The following is a 16,619-nucleotide window of genomic DNA, read 5'->3' as shown; positions in this document are numbered from 1 at the left end:
TCTTCAATGATGTCCATAATCACACACCAGAAGGAATATGCCATGTCAAGCCCGCATATCGCTTTAGTTTGGTTGGGTTTGGGTTTTAGCTTGTGTGTTTTTGTACAGTAGTTACAGTATGTGTGAGTGAGTGTGTGTTGAGGAAAGTCCTGGAAAGAGAGGACATTAATCGGGTCCTCACTTTAGGAATTAATGATTATGTTTCGAAATGTGTTGAAATTAGTGGGGAGAGGGCTCACAAGTATATTAATAATAAATGGGTGTGCGTGTGTGCGTGCGTGAGTGCGTGTGTGCGTGTGTGCGTGTGTGTGTGTGTGTCTGTGTGTGTGTGTGTGTGTGTGTGCGTGTGTACGTCTGTGTACGTGTGACGTGTGTGTGCCTATAATTCCTGATTCCTATAGGGGAAGAAGTCCATCACCTCACACTTGTGCACCATATCAGATTTTGCCATTGAGATGTTTGATGTGCTGGATGCCATCAACTACCAGTCATACAATGACTTTGTCCTGAGAGTGGGTGAGTGAAATCACATGTGTACATACATACGCACGCATAATTATATACATACACATTGTCATACATCATTGACCTATGGCAGGCCAGGGGATCCCAGACGTTTTGAGCTTGATACCCAAAGATACATTTGGTGTCTCCCCTACTTGATCCTACTACAGGGACACGAAAAATACATTATGAATTAAGCACATAAGCCCTATTTAACAGAAAATAGACACAATCTGATCGATAACCACTGACCTGAGCCACCGGACGCTATACGTGAGCTGTCCGTCAAGGCTCGGTGAGGGTCAATTCGGCGAGGCCGTGTGGTGGGAAACGCATCACAGAAGAGCGGCGTTCCTGAAGGAAGCTCGTCACGGCCAGCTCTGAAGCCCTGGCGTCCATTGTGTTGGGTATCCTGTGGGGAGCCTGTGTTTAATCACAGCTCAGCCTGATGTACACAATGCCATCCTGTCTGCACACTGCTGTACGAAGCGCGCAGTGCTGGAGGAAAGTACTCAGGGTTTTGGACTTAAGTAAATATAACAATACCACGGTGTAACTGTAAACACACTTGGTAACACTTTACTTGAAGGTCGGGTCTGATAATGCATCACATTTACAATGCATTATAATGAGCTTCCATAACTTGGACAGTTACTGTATAAAGACACTTTATAACTACCGGTATATATAAGTTGTCGTTAATGCACTTGAATTTTGCAGGTTACAGAACTTTGAGGGGCGCCAGCTTTCAGAAATTTCGTCATATGGCAGCCACGTCTATGGACTTAAAAATCAGCACCCCATGTGACGTCTTATGGCAGCCAAGTCTATGGACTTTAATGACATAAATAAACACCACCCTAGGACGTCTTGTGGCAGCCAAGTCTAAGGACTTTTAATGACATAAAAAACACCAACCCAGATCCCACGTGACGTCTTGTGGCAGCCAAGTCTATGGATTTTTATTAAAAAAACAGAGCCCATGCACGTGATGTGGCAGTCAAGTCTATGGTTAATGCTTGTTAAAACACAGGTGTGATTTTTAAGTAGATTTCAAGCTCTCCCCTGCGGGAAATATAGAGTTTTACATCATAGATACGTCACAAGCAACAGATGACTGATGTCACAGACTGGTCCCATGAAGTCTGAGACCCACATTGAAGCTATGCCACATACTCTTTCAGTTTGTTTTTGTTTATTTTTTACAAATTTTTTTCTCATTGATTTAATGTAGGCTCCACATACCCAAAATGCAGTTGTTACTCATCTTACCCCATAGCCACACTCTGAACAAATAAATGGTACACATGCAAGACAGAGCAAATATCACATTTGATCTATAACCCTGTAACTAGCATAAACACTACCTGACCAACTTCCAATTATCTACTTCCCCTCAAACACAGTAAGAGCTCAATAAAATCACTTGACTTGGCAATAACACCATTTTGGCTGTAGTTCAATCAAATGCTGACTTATACTTCCCTGAGGGCCTTAGCCAGGTCAGAAGGGCGAGGAGCGCCGCACCACCAAGCCCCTTGCGCTGCCAACAACACGTCCCACTCCGTCCATGACCACCTATGCTACAGTCAGAATAGAATAGAATAGAACTTTATTTGTCATTGTACAGGTACAACGAAATTTCAAGCAAGCAGTCCTTAAAGTGCATAGACAAAGATCTACAACAAAAAACAAAAAAAGACATGGCAAGAATAAAAACACAAGGTGAGCACGACACATCCTATACTAAAAATACATTATTGCACAACTCCAATACCATCTTGCACATCCCCATATTGCACATATTGTCAATTTTGCCTGGCTACATTCAGTGCAGCTATGGCTCTGGGGTACAGGTAGCCCCATATGTGCCCTCTCCCTACGCTCATTCTGTAGCTCCGAGATGAGGTCACACACTAGGCCCCTCCCACACGTTTCAGGAACGGCGCAAGCTTCCGCAATATACGTTTCTTATCCTTACCACACCATTAATCCAAAACGTGTATGGACCATGTACGTTTACACTAATTCATACATAGGAGCGGCGCAGAAAATCCCGCCGCTCCTATGTATGAAAGCCTTTACGTCCCGTCTTTTGTCAGTCGCTTCCATGTTTATCAAGGAAGTGTGCGTGTGCGTGTGCATGTCGAGTGAACTGAAGTCAGTTGGAAATTTTCGACCAGGGGAGGCGCCGGGGAGGCGCTAAAGCTTTTCAACTTCCTTGATAAACATGGAAGCGACTGACAAAAGACGGGACGTCATACATAGGAGCGGCGGGATTTTCTGCGCCGCTCCTATGTATGAATTAGTGTAAACGTACATGGTCCATACACGTTTTGGATTAATGGTGTGGTAAGGATAAGAAACGTATATTGCGGAAGCTTGCGCCGTTCCTGAAACGCGTGGGAGGGGCCTAGTGTGTGACCTCATCTCGGAGCTACAGAATGAGCGTAGGGAGAGGGCACATATGGGGCTAGGATACAGGCTGTTCTTCAGTCTATTTGTGCGGGTTCAGGACTCAGGACACCCAGCTCCAGGCTGAGTCCCACTCCGTACATGACCACCTATGCTACAGTCAGGACACCCAGCTCCAGACTGAGTCCTCCGTACATGACCACCTATGCTACAGTCAGGACACCCAGCTCCAGACTGAGTCCTCCGTATACATGACCACCTATGCTACAGTCAGGACACCCAGCTCCAGACTGAGTCCTCCGTATACATGACCACCTATGCTACAGTCAGGACACCCAGCTCCAGGCTGAGTCCTCCGTACATGACCACCTATGCTACAGTCAGGACACCCAGCTCCAGGCTGAGTCCTCCGTACATGACCACCTATGCTACAGTCAGGACACCCAGCTCCAGGCTGAGTCCTCCGTACATGACCACCTATGCTACAGTCAGGACACCCAGCTGCAGACTGAGTCCTCCGTCCATGACCACCTATGCTACAGTCAGGACACCCAGCTCCAGGCTGAGTCCCACTCCGTCCATGACCACCTATGCTACAGTCAGGACACCCAGCTCCAGGCTGAGTCCTCCGTACATGACCACCTATGCTACAGTCAGGACACCCAGCTCCAGTGTTGGCCCAAACAGACCTACAGCGTCCACCAGCGCCACCACAAGTTATAACTAGCATAAACACTATACCTGATGTGTGGTGCCGCCTTACAATTATCTACTCCCTCTCAAACACATCAAGAGCTCAATACTTGGGAAAAACACCATTTTGGCTGTAGTTCATTCACTATATACACTATGATGCCATCCATCATATGGCTGCTGTAAACCTATAATTTGGCTCATCTTACCCAGTGGCTCGACTTACCCCGTGCTCCTCCATGGCTATATGATGTACAATGCATCATAATGTGTTGCTGTTATGGTTGCTTGCTGTTACAGTTTACCTGCAAAAACCTGTCAGCCAGTCAGTCCGTCACGCCAAAACATGTCAGTCAGTCCGTCATGCCTTGTAACACGCTCCAATTATGGCCATTACAGAATTCATTCCATATGTTGATCTGACCTCATCTGACCTCATCAAACCCTGTACACTCAAGACACTGCCCCTGCTGCCGCCCTTAGATCTCCATATATGGAGCTGACCTGTTCTGACATTCCATATGTTCATAAAAGGATATCCTCATAGGACGGAAGGACCAATTAGAAATGCCAGTGGTTTATTGCACTAACCAGAGCGAGAACACTATAATAGGCCTACAGTACACTAATGAATGTGTGGTGCATTCATAGCTCATCTTTTTGGTTGTCTTCATTATCGTAATCACAGTGGTGATTCAGAATACTATTCATATCTGTATAACAGTAAAGAATCAGAATCGGCTCTATTGTCACATCACAAATTCGTTCTTGTGCGTATAGTTACTTCCCATCATGTCATGTTTTCCAAGAAAAACAAAGAAAGGGAAGAAGAGCTGGGGGGGGGGGGGGGATCAAGGGAGTAGAAGAAAGAATGTTTGAGTGCTTTTTCCACAGAATGTACAGGTAAAGGGTTTTCTTCTGTATGGATTTACAAGCATTTGCCACAAACATACCACCAAAAGGTATCTTAGCTTATTTACAAGCTTTGCTACATACTCATACACATATGACCTGAGTAACTAGCTACACTTGTCAATAGGTTTCTTGTATTGACTTGCTATGTGATAATAATGGCTCATGCTAAACGGTGTCAAAGCAAACCCTATTTTCGCCTTGATAGTGTCAGGTCATTTCTAGTTATTACTACACCAAGTTAGTGAAAAGCAAACATTACCTGACAGTTAGGCCACCAGACAGGCTATAACAATTCATGAGCATGCCATACTGACTTCCTCTCCCATGTCTTGTCTAGCCTACACAGTAACATCCCAAGTGTGTATGTATTTGTATGGGTCCATTTGTACAAGGAACATGTGATTTGACAGTGTATGGGGGTACATTGTTTTATACACTCACACCGTGTTGCTACTGCAGGTATCAACGTCGGTCCAGTGGTGGCGGGGGTGATCGGAGCCAGGAGGCCTCAGTATGACATCTGGGGCAACACAGTGAACGTAGCCAGCAGGATGGACACCACTGGAGTGCCGGGCAAGATACAGGTATACGCTGACCTCCTCCTTCCCAAACTGATCTCATCTCACACTGAGAACACAACTATACTGTACATCCCCAAGTGTCGATAGTATACTAGCAGTTCCTAGTTCCTAATAGCCTAACTCTTGTACTGAGACATTTAGATCGTGTCAAACGTCTTTTCTCACCTATACACAGGATCTGACATGAATTTTTACCTGATGGTCAAGATTCAGTTTATCCCCTGAGCAAGCAGGCTCAATGACCGGGTTCAAATCCGGGTAGAGGAAAATGTATCCGGAAGAGGAAATGTATTGCAGTGGTATAAATAAATAAATGTCATGGTATTTTATCTTTATACACTGTGCAAGAGGATGCTACGCACACCAAATCCTTATATTGGTGCTGGTCCAGAATAATCTAAAGCAGGGGTTTTCAACTGAGTATGAACCAGGGACCACCACCCTGACTGAGAATCAACCTGGGGACCACCACCCTGACTGAGAATTAACCTGGGGACCATTGTTGTGTTGGGAGGGGGGATATGGTCATGGTGTGGGGGAAAGAAATTAACCTTCCATGTTAAACTCATGTTGCTGTTCATTGTAACTTATTATATGAGTAAGCAGACACTTGCGATTGATTATGGGCACAGTTCCTTGTAATGGTGACTCAACCAGGCAATCCGGAATGGTTTCCCTTGAGATTCTAACTCACCTTTCTGTGGAAGTTCTTGACATCCGACTTCCCAGTAACTGACAACATCGATGCATCATAATTTGTCACCAGATAATTTACTGCATTGTTTCTCAACTTTCTCTAACCCTAACCCAATACAATAAATTCAAATACGAATCTTCACTTTCCTACATTACTAAATGCATGGTGGGATGGGAACCGCAAGGTTGCCAGTTCAAACCCGGGCTCCCCCAGAGTTACTGTCGAAGTGTCCTTGAGCAAGACACTGAACCCCTAATTGCTCCCGATGTGCTAGTTGGTGCCTTGCATGGTTTCCGCTGCCATCGGTGTATGAATGGGTGAATGTAATGCACAATCTATGTAAAGCGCCTTGGATAAAGGCGCTATATAAATGCACCATTTACCATTTACCATGATCTAAACTCTAAGGGTAGACTCAAGGGACAAGAAAGTGGCCATACAGACTGATAGCCAAAGTACACAATTCAATTCAATTCAAAGGGCTTTATTGGCATGAGAAAACATACGTTTACATTGCCAAAGCAGAAAGCACGATACAACAATACAGCAATACAATCAGAACAAAAATTATGTACTTTGAAGGTCAGAATCTTCAATAGATCAACTTCTGTGTACCAAGATCACTTGATGCAGGTATAGTGCAGGAATATACACAATGATTAGTCTTTAGGGTGGTTGTGTTCCATATGATATCCTTCTCCTATCACAGCAACTCACAAATCTTGCTGCTGTGTTTGCACATTGTTGTACTTCGCCCAGCAGATATGGGAGTTTTTTGTCATTGGTCATGTTTTCAAAATCTCCGTGTGTGGTTGTAATCTGTGGGAAGTATGTGTCTCTGATGTCTTGGTACAATGGACAGATGGTTAGGAAGTGTAGCTCGGTTTCCACTTCGTTTAGTGTGCAGTGGGTGCATAGTCTGTCTTCTCTCGGGATACAGGTCTGCCTATGACGGCCTTTCTCGATCGCGAGACTGTGCTCACTGAGTCTGTACCTAGTTAAGATTTTTCTTTGTTTTGGGTCGGTCACGGTGCTCACTGTGTATTCTCTGTTTAGGGCCAGATAGCATTCTAGTTTACTCTGCTTTTGTGTTGCTTCTTTCCAATGTGTCAGATAGTTTTCCCTTTGCTGTTTTATAATTTGGTTTAGTCCAATGGGTTTTCTATCTCGTGGCTCTGTTTGTGTTTGTGCCCGGAGTTCCAGGGCCAGCTGGCTGAGGGGGCATCTCTCTAGAGTTTCACTGTGTGTGAGTGCCTTGTTATGGAGTGCATCTAGGTCACTTTCTTTTAGGTGGTTGTAGAACTTAAGTGCTCTCTTTTTTATTTTGATTATGAGTGGCATAGAATGCCCTTCTTGCCTTGTCTCTCAGGTCCTTTACAGCTTGGTTGTAGTTCCCTGTGCTGCTGATGTTTAGGCCAAGGTAGGTATAGTTTTTAGTTTGTTCTAGTGGGATTGTATTTAGGAAAAATTGGTGGTTTTGGCGGCTGGGCCTTTTTTTAAATATCATGATTTTAGTCTTGGTTAGGTTCACTGTCAGGGCCCATGTCTGGGAGAATTTGTGTAGGAGATCAAGTTGCTGCTGTAGTCCTTCCTTGGTTGGGGACAGCAGCAGCAGGTCATCTGCGTAAAGTAAGCATTTGATTTCTGTGTTTGCCAAGGGGATGCCTGGAGCTGTAGACTGTTCTAACGTTTTTGCTAATTCGTTGATATATGTTGAAGAGTGTTGGACTCAGGCTGCATCCCTGTCTAACACCACGGCTTTGTGGGAAAAAGTCTGTGTGCTTTTCGCCTATTCTAACTGCGCATTTGTTGTTAGTGTACACTGATAGCACTTTGGCTATCATTGTGTGCGCAGCCACTTTCTTGTCCCTTGAAGACTACTTTTTAGATGTTATCTTTAGAACCTTGACAAATTTGCTATCATTGTGACACAGTTCCTGGTCCAAAAAATTATAATGAATCTTAAAAAAAAGAAGGTCTACAAGCTCACAATGCATTGCATCGCGACACATTGTGATCTACCATTTTCGAATAAACAAAGTATAAAACAGGGCTTAATCGGTTAATGTACAAAGTATGTTTTGTAAAGAAAGTTGTCAAATAATTGTACTGGTGTCAAAAGTTCAATATTTGCCTCTGACGAGTAGAAGTATCGAGTAATACTCAAATAAAATAAACGTAGTCCTAACAGTGCTTGAGCAAATGCGCTTTCCGACTTTCCAACGTTCAGACGTTACGGTATCGCTCATTTCCAGGTGACGGAGGACGTGTACCGCATCATCAGTGACCAGTACCACTTCGTGTGCCGTGGCCAGGTCAGTGTCAAGGGCAAAGGTCAAATGCTCACCTACTTCCTGGAGGAGGAGAGCCAGGTCAGGAGGCCGTCGTGGCAGAGCCAGCAGCAGCAGCCCAGGACCGCTGCCGAGCGCTGGCCGAGCCACTTCGCCAACCCCGCCAACGTGTGCACCAGGTTGAGCCCCGGCCACCCCGTGACCACCTACACCACAATGAGGACACCCACGCCCGGCCTGGGCAAACCCACCGCCTCTACCAGCACCACCAGATACCTGCCCTCCACGGTGCCCGCGGCAATGGTGTGATTGACACACACACACACACACACACACACACACGCATGCACGCACGCACTCACACACGCACACACACACACACGCATTACACTGTCTCCATGGTGACTGTGGAACCCTCAACGGTGATAAAGTGTGAGAGCAGAGGTGTGTGTGTGTGTGTGTGTGTGTGTGTGTGTGTGTGTGTGTGTGTGTGTGTGTGTGTGTGTGTGTGTGTGTGTGTGTGTGTGCGTGTGTGTGTGTGTGTGTGTGTGTGTGCGTGCGTGTAACCCACAGAGGGATAGAAATAGCGGCGAGAAGAGACGATGAGGGATGGATAGGCCTACACGTTCATGTAAAATGGGAGGGGGGGAGTAAGGAGGAATTGTTGCCCCGTTCTAATTGAACTGCGTCTGAGGAGTGTCGCTCCACTCCAGCAAAGCATTTTTTTATGTAGTTGTGTGGACTGTCTGAACTGGTTGTACGACCACTATGGGAGACTAAAGATGACCTTCAACGGCTAGTTTTCGAGCCCCTTTTGGCTGCTTGTTTTGACACCACAGGGTGCCATTGACATCAGCATGTTGTTGTTTTTTGTCATGATCCGTAACCGTAACCAATCAAAGACCAAGTATGTGTCCAAGATTTCAGGTTAGAAACCCCTCCAGGGCTGGGCATTGATATGAGGCTAAACATCCTCTGGGACTTTGGATAATGTGATATCGTGACGTGGGATAAGTGTTTTAAGTCTTTTACGGGTTTTAATCACCCGTTTTATGGTTTCAAAAATGTTCACAAACAAATGTGAACATTCAATTGAGAAAATAGACAAACTGCAAGTGGAGGCACAAGCTTGTCCATCTGCTACTTTTGAAACAATTTGACAAATTTAAAAAGCGATTGATATTATCGTCACCATATCGATATTGAGGTATTTGGTCAAAAATGTTCTAATCGCCCAGCCCTCCCCCTCCCTCCCCCCTATACATATATCCACGACTACATTATAATGAAACGTGACATGTCTGTGGAGCACACTTTATTGACCCCTCTCCTCAGTATGAAAACCAAACCAATGCTGCTGCCTTAGCAGTGTTACATTGCCTTTTGGATCAACTTATTGATTGGCGCACATGAATCTGTCGACTGTATTTCAATCTGACAGAACAGAGTGCGTTAATCACTTAAGCCCTATATACTTTCTCGTATGACGAATCCGAATAGCAAAAAATCTTCAGTTTTTGCTATTAAAAAACATCTAAATTGTTTGAAATGTTTAGATTTTTCTTTTTTTTTTTTCTTTTTTTTTTTAAACTTTTTTCTATAGTAAAGCCCAGAACAGGGATGCCATGTTGAAAGTGGTTACCGGTAGTTGTAATACCAACTTGCCTAAACACAACAGAAGGACACTGCCTTCCATCAGCTTTCTTAGCGCCTGCCGTTTGGTGTCAACCCTCAAATAACTGAACGTTCAGGTAACACTCCTCCATGTACACCCAGGCCAGGTGCACTCAGTGTCTTTAAAGTGTGACGCCACAGGTTGCATTTCTGCCAGCGTGTTTGTCACTTATGCTTGACTTCCAGACTCTTCCTTGATCCTAGTCAAAGTGTAGCAATAAAGCCTGAGTTATACTTAGTTGTTCATCGTGTCACGTACCAAAAATATCCAATGTACAAGCGCACAACGCATCGTGCTGCGACGTGTTGTCAGGGCGACAACTAAGAGTACAACAGGCTTAAAGGGGGTGTGAGTGATGTTTCTTTGTTAGATTAAGTGTTAAATAGCTCTGTATTCTAATCATTGCTATAATGTGTAACATGGGTGTCTCTCCAGCTCTTTAATAACCAGAAAATATATTTTCAGGTTGGCATACCAATTTTATCCAATCAGGAGAGGGAACCCCACATAGAAGTGGTAAGACCACTTTTTTAGAGGTTTGGGTTGTGTAGTTATGTTTATGTATCCTGCACAAGATCCCTCTCCTGATTGGATAACATTTGTGTCTCAGCCAGAACATTCATTTTCTGTTCACTAAAGAGCTGGAAAGATGGAGAGACCCCTGGTACCTTAGCAAAGATAGAAATGATTTCTATCTGAATATATAGATCTTTAGAAATAGAATAAAACATAACTTACCCCACCTTTAAACCCAAGCCGCCCCTGCATGCAGTAGCCTGCTGAAGCCCATGTTTCTGACATATTTGTATGTAGCCTACAGTATACTGTGTAGCTCTGGCCACACACTTATAATATCTCTGTGCAGCTGAAGCATGACTTACAACATTTATTTGTGTTTGTGCGAGTGTGGTATGACACTGTAAATGAAACCTGTTCTGCCTGCTTCTTTATCAAGAAATATCTTATATGGTTGAACTATTCTGTTATATAACTTCTATTTTTATGAGACACTTTATGGAAAGCTGCTTTGGTGAAAGGACGGGAGTACTATGCTGTTTACCGAGAAACCTCCAAACCTCCGTGTTGGACCAATTGTATTTTTATTTCTTACTAACATTACTCAACTGTAGCATGTTTATTGGTTGCTACTTGCTAGCCATGCATGAAGTGGTACAAACACTAACAGTCAACAAACTGACGTAATTTCACGTCAGATTTTTTATTTCATTTATTTATTTCATTGGAATAATTCCCCCAAAATATATTTTTCAGAACAGGTGTTTGTGTCATACATCCACATAGAACGTGTTCTCAAACTTGTTCGTGCCATTTTGGCAGCAGACTCCATATCTTAAAACAGATTGTGCCAGGGACCCCTAGAAGAGAAGATTTGTGTTTAAAACAAATTATAAGTAATTCAAACACTTTCAAGATTTTTTATTTTAAACAAAATAATTTGTTGTACAAGCTTATAGATCTGCTATTTTTGAATACCGGTAGCCAATGGTAAAATCTAAAATAACACAGATGCTTTCCTGGTTTTAATGGGTTAAAATCCGATCGCTGCAATGTTTTATCGGTCAATCGGTTTTTAACTCATCCGGGAAATAGAGCGCAACTGTATCACGCAAATGTAGCACTTTGAGATTTGTGTCAAATATAAAGTTCAAGGTTCAAGGTTGTACTTTGTTACATGTTTTGTACAGGTCAAAGTAAAACGTAGTTTGTTTTGGCTTCCTTCAGACAATACATCAGCATAGGTAATAACAGTTATAATAATTATAATATTCAAGAGCATTGTCAAATGTACATGTGCATATAATCTTGGTATATATTGTATATAGCAGCAGCATTTTTTTAGTAGCTGCTACCTAACTTTGTGCAAACAACGTCAGTGTATTTTCAACTTCACAGTATATTTTACGGGGAGGGGGGCACCTGGTTCTTTCTTGTTCTTGACAGTTGGTTCATGTACGTTGGAAGAAGCTTTTTGCCATACCAGGCAGTGAAGCAGCCAGTCAGGATGCTAGAAAGGGGATCCATGCCAACCGCTGTGAGTCACGAATAGATTTAACCAATATAGAATGAGAATACAAGTGTGCTTATAATATTTTATCTTGGCGTTCGGCTCTGCTACATTTTTCTCCCTGCTCGGCACAATTAAACACCATCATTAAACATTAAGAGCAGGGAATTAATAACAGAGCCCACTGGTGGTGCTGGGGTGGTGGTGTGAGCAAACATCACATAACAACCAGGTACCATAAGCAGAAGCATGCAGTCTAGTGCATATAGATATTTAAAAATAGATGCCTCATTGGCCGCTGCAGTTTGTTGGAGCGATGTGTGTTGAAGGAGGGGCGGAAGAATTTACACTGGGGGAGGAAGTACGCCGGAAGTGTGGAAGGCCGTTACGTCACGCTGCCACTCAAGTGATTACTAGCCAATCACAGCGCATCTTTTCCGGGACTTTTGCCCTCCCTTGAGCACATACGGTCCAGAGTCGGAAAGGGTGTCTACCTTTATATGTCTATGGTCTAGTGAGCTAAACCCCTCCCAATTGGTCAGCTGACTGCCACATCCGCGAATGGCATGTGGGTCTTGCACACACTGAATACACGCACATAGTACTAATTCAGCATATTAACCCCTTGAGTATATGTATACGCCCTTGAGCACAGCATGAAACCCCTCGAGTATATCTGACTGAACTAACTCTGCAGGCTACGTATAATTTTTCTCAGAAAGTAGAGGCATTGGTGTGCTTTCTTCACCATTTGTGATCAGGCCTATCACTGTGGTGCTGTCTGCAAACTTGACCACTTCGTCAAGTTACAAATTAAATATATTATTATTATTATTAACTGTGTTCGATTGAGAAAGATTATGCAACTTTGAAGCCACTCATCAGACAGCAAGTTTCCGAGTAGGTGTCTGGATGTTCCGGCGACCCCCCGGGGACCCCCACACGCTAACTCTGTCATTTCTCGACCGTTTCCAACACGGGGAGGCTCGCCGGAACCGGCACCCTGGGCACGTTCCTGTGGGTCTGGAAGTTCCGGGGACCCCCACACAGAGTTGCACCACTCACTTCACACGGGTGTGATTTTTTGTGTTTTTGGGGCTCCCCTACATGTCTTCTATCCTCACAAATACCCAAATTTGAACAATCACGCTTTCATATTTGGGTTTTTATGTACAGTGGTCTCACAACAGGCCAACTGATCTGGTGCTACTTGTGATGTCATAGGTATCTCCCTTACTTTATATGTCCCTTCTTCAGTTTCAAATTTTTATTTCATCTTTGGAGACTGTTGGAGGGGAGGAAGGGTGGCCTTATTATTATGCGTCAAAGATGTAGGATGGGAGTAGCTGGGATGAGATGGAGAAAATAATTTGCATACACAGCGCCCCCCCACCACACCAGGACATTGTGGTACTGCAGCTAAAAGCGCTTTAGAAGCCAGACAGCAGAAATGACATGGACTGGTTATATCAGAGTGGTGATTTAGGCTCAAACCATTAGAAATATCATGTTTGAGGGACATAAACAATATCATATTAAATATTAATAACCGTTTTAAAATGCATGTTGTAGTTCCTTTAAAGTGTGACTGCGGAACATGCTAAACCCACCTTTTGTTTTATATGTTAAATTCAACGGTTTTTTTAAACTTTAAAGACATACAGGGTTTCCGTCAGACATCCGTGACACGTCACACATTTTGATCCCGTGACCGGGAAAAAACCCCACTGGCGCTCGGTTCCTAAGGCTTCTGGGAAACCGAGGCTCAATGCATGGCCTACGGTGCATGTGGGCCGCTTCCCGCTTGATCTGTTCCTTGTTTATGTTTTGCATCGCCGCAGTGGTGGAACCCCCGATTCAAACACAAGCGATGGGACTATTTTCAGGTGAATTTTCATTACAATTGAGAGGTTAGTGTAAACAGGCAGGGAACGGGATTTAGATATTGATTTATAACGTGCTTGCAGTTATGGTTAGGTTAGGGTTTGAGGTTAGGTTGTCGTTGTCGGACCAATAGTATGTCGTACCAAATGCCTGAACCCGTTGATAGCGTGCTGGCCGGTGGGATTCCTTTTCAGGTTAAAACCCATTTAGACCTGAGGACAAATCTGTGTCACCTTATAGCTTTTAACCCTTATTTTAAACTATAGCTGTTGAAAAATAGAATATAAAGAATATATGGCTCATAGCGAGCTTGTAGATCTGCTATTTTTGAAATATCATGAAAATGTGTGCAAATCTTTGAATATATATTCTTTCACAGTGAACGTTTTTAACTAAAATATTTGCTTCTGGAGGGGTCCCTGGAACAACATATTTCCATGGGGGTCCGTGGCCAAATACAGGTAATTCTGTGGGCCTTCCTTGACATGCAAGAGTTTGAGCACCACTGCACCACTGATGAACTGTCAAGATTTGGATTTTGTAGAATCTGGTCTCAATAGCTTAGATGGAAGTCAGGGCTGCAGGGAATGTTTTATTATTTTATTTTCCCCTCCTGAACAGGTATAGCTGTTTTTCTTTTTACTTTTTCTTTTTTCAAATGTGCCAACCTATTTTCATAAACATATCAAACTTTAGTGTTTAGCTGTAACTGGGTTGCTGCAGTCATCGTTGATTTTGTCGTATGACAAATGAAAGTGAAAATCGTTGCTGTCGGGCAGAAACCTTTTGTTTGTAAATGAATGCCCTATACTTGATCATATTAGCGTGACATGCGCCACATACAAGTATCAAAAGTAGCAGTAGCAGATCGACAATTGAGCTTGTGATCTACTGCTTTTGAATTTGAATCCTGAAAAGTAAAAGTTTTGTTTTTTAAACATGAGGTCAACACCCGACAGAGATGAAATAACTGATCTACAAGCTCACACTGCACCGCAAGCTTGTAGATCTGCTATATATGCCATTTTTGAAAATTCTTGACAAGTCAATATTTTCGACATGTTTTGCCTATAATGACAAATGCCTGTATTTTTATTGTTGCAGCTGTTGACATGCATACGAGTTTTGTAATTCAAATGATGGCAAATATTCCTTTATAAAGGTTTGCGTGTACAGTATTGAAATTCTGTGAGGTGAGGTAATGATGACTATTATGAAATGTATTGTAGCTTCTGGTCTGGATGCATATTTTCTGTTTCTAAGCGGTCAAATTGAGGATTTTTATACCCTTGCTGGTGATGGTGGACCGAAAAGGGATTAAGTACAATATTTTTCCTGTGAATTAGATATTTTCATACTGTATAATACGGGTTTGAATTGTTACATGTAAGTATTACTAACTATTCCCGTACACCGTAAAATCCTTTTTCCAAAAAATATATAAAAAATGATTAGATAATAGTTGACTTTTGTTTTGTTGAAGATGCATTTATTGAGATATTTTATGTGAATGTAATTTTGTTTATTACAAATTATCAAATGTACATTTTATTAAGACCCTATTTTCTACTAAGTGTTTACACCGCAGTGATGCTGATGTACCACGATTATAAAATAAAAGCCAACAGAGACGTGTGTGTGTGTGTGTGTGTGTGTGTGTGTGTGTGTGTGTGTGTGTGTGTGTGTGTGTGTGTGTGTGTGTGTGTGTGCGTACGTGCATGTGTGTGCGTGCGCACGCGCGTGTGTATGTGTGCCTGTTTGATCGAACGACCATGAAAAAACATGTCTTGAAAATAACAGTTCAGTACTTCAGTACGCATATGGGTGCACACACACTGACACACATACGCACAAAAACACACAAACCGACTGGTTGCGTGGGGAATGAAAGCAGGTCAAGTTAGTTCACGCAGAGAGGGTCAGCAAACTCGGCCATAAAGTTATGTAATGGTGCAGAATAACAAATAGCTAACGTAAGAGGCTTGTAACAACATTTGGTCAATTTCAGCCAAAGGGCTTTGCAGGCTGACGTGCAACTGTGAACTAGAACAGCAAGGGGAGGGTGACATCATGATGATGCGTAAAAACAAATTAATACTATTAAGGGCTTCACAAATTGCCACAAACAAAGCTAGGGGCTAAATTCCAGGCCCTGGTAACTCTCCCCTGCGTCCCCGTATGTTCTCACACTAGCCTCAAGCAAGAACTAAACTCCTGCCTTCATCTGTAGCATGCCTTTTAAGCAGGTGAGGCAAACCATCACCTGATTGCTAATTGGTAACTCTTATAACTTAACCATGGCTAACTAAGGCCCTTAAGTTATATTACAAAATTACACCAGGAGGTATTGAAGTTAACAATATATTCAATATGTTTCCCCAGGTGCCAATTCATTCACAGATGATCATGATAATAAAGTCACGACCTGATACAAACACAACACACAACCAATCAAAATGTAGAGTCCTCTACAGTGCTTAGCTCATTCCAATCAACAGGTCAGCAATGCAGAGGAGAGACATGTGACCCCACAAATAATTCAATTCCCCCACACAGTGTCAATTAATAAACATTTAAAACTCCAGCCGGATTTCTGTTGCATACTTTGGGAAGCAGCTGTGCAGTGTGTGTGTGTGTGTGTGTGTGTGTGTGTGTGTGTGTGTGTGTGTGTGTGTGTGTGTGTGTGCATTCAAAGTTCCTCCTTACAGGCTATAGGGCACGGGTTGCCCCGTGACAGGGTCCCCATCTAGAACCCTCACACCTGTGGTACCGCCGACTGACTGATATGCCCATATATGGGCGGATCAGAGCCACACAGGCTGGCCACACATTATCACCAGCAGCATTATTTAGATGAATGAAAAAGCAGTCAATTTAGTCAATCAGCCACTCGTCAATTCTCAATCACAGGAACGCACACGTGTACAAATATTTTTTT

At 43.2% G+C, this 16,619-nt stretch overlaps 1 protein-coding gene across 2 annotated transcripts in view; it reads left to right on the top strand.

Moving 5' to 3' along the window:
* The window catches only part of adcy1a (adenylate cyclase 1a), a gene marked incomplete at both ends in the record, with an annotated part of 53,122 nt that extends 44,717 nt beyond the window's left edge, over positions 1–8,405 (top strand). For both annotated transcript variants that reach the window (XM_080769956.1, XM_080769955.1), the window contains 3 exons: positions 402–516; positions 4,987–5,111; positions 8,061–8,405. In XM_080769956.1, coding sequence (XP_080626082.1) covers positions 402–516; positions 4,987–5,111; positions 8,061–8,405 — 585 coding nt within the window. The remainder of the gene's footprint in view (positions 1–401; positions 517–4,986; positions 5,112–8,060) is intronic.
* Between the last annotated feature and the right edge of the window lie 8,214 nt (positions 8,406–16,619).

This window comes from Protomyctophum bolini (assembly GCF_963924005.1).
Source record: "Protomyctophum bolini genome assembly, chromosome: 8".
Lineage (NCBI taxonomy): Eukaryota > Metazoa > Chordata > Actinopteri > Myctophiformes > Myctophidae > Protomyctophum > Protomyctophum bolini.
This window is presented reverse-complemented; position numbering and strand designations above follow the sequence as displayed.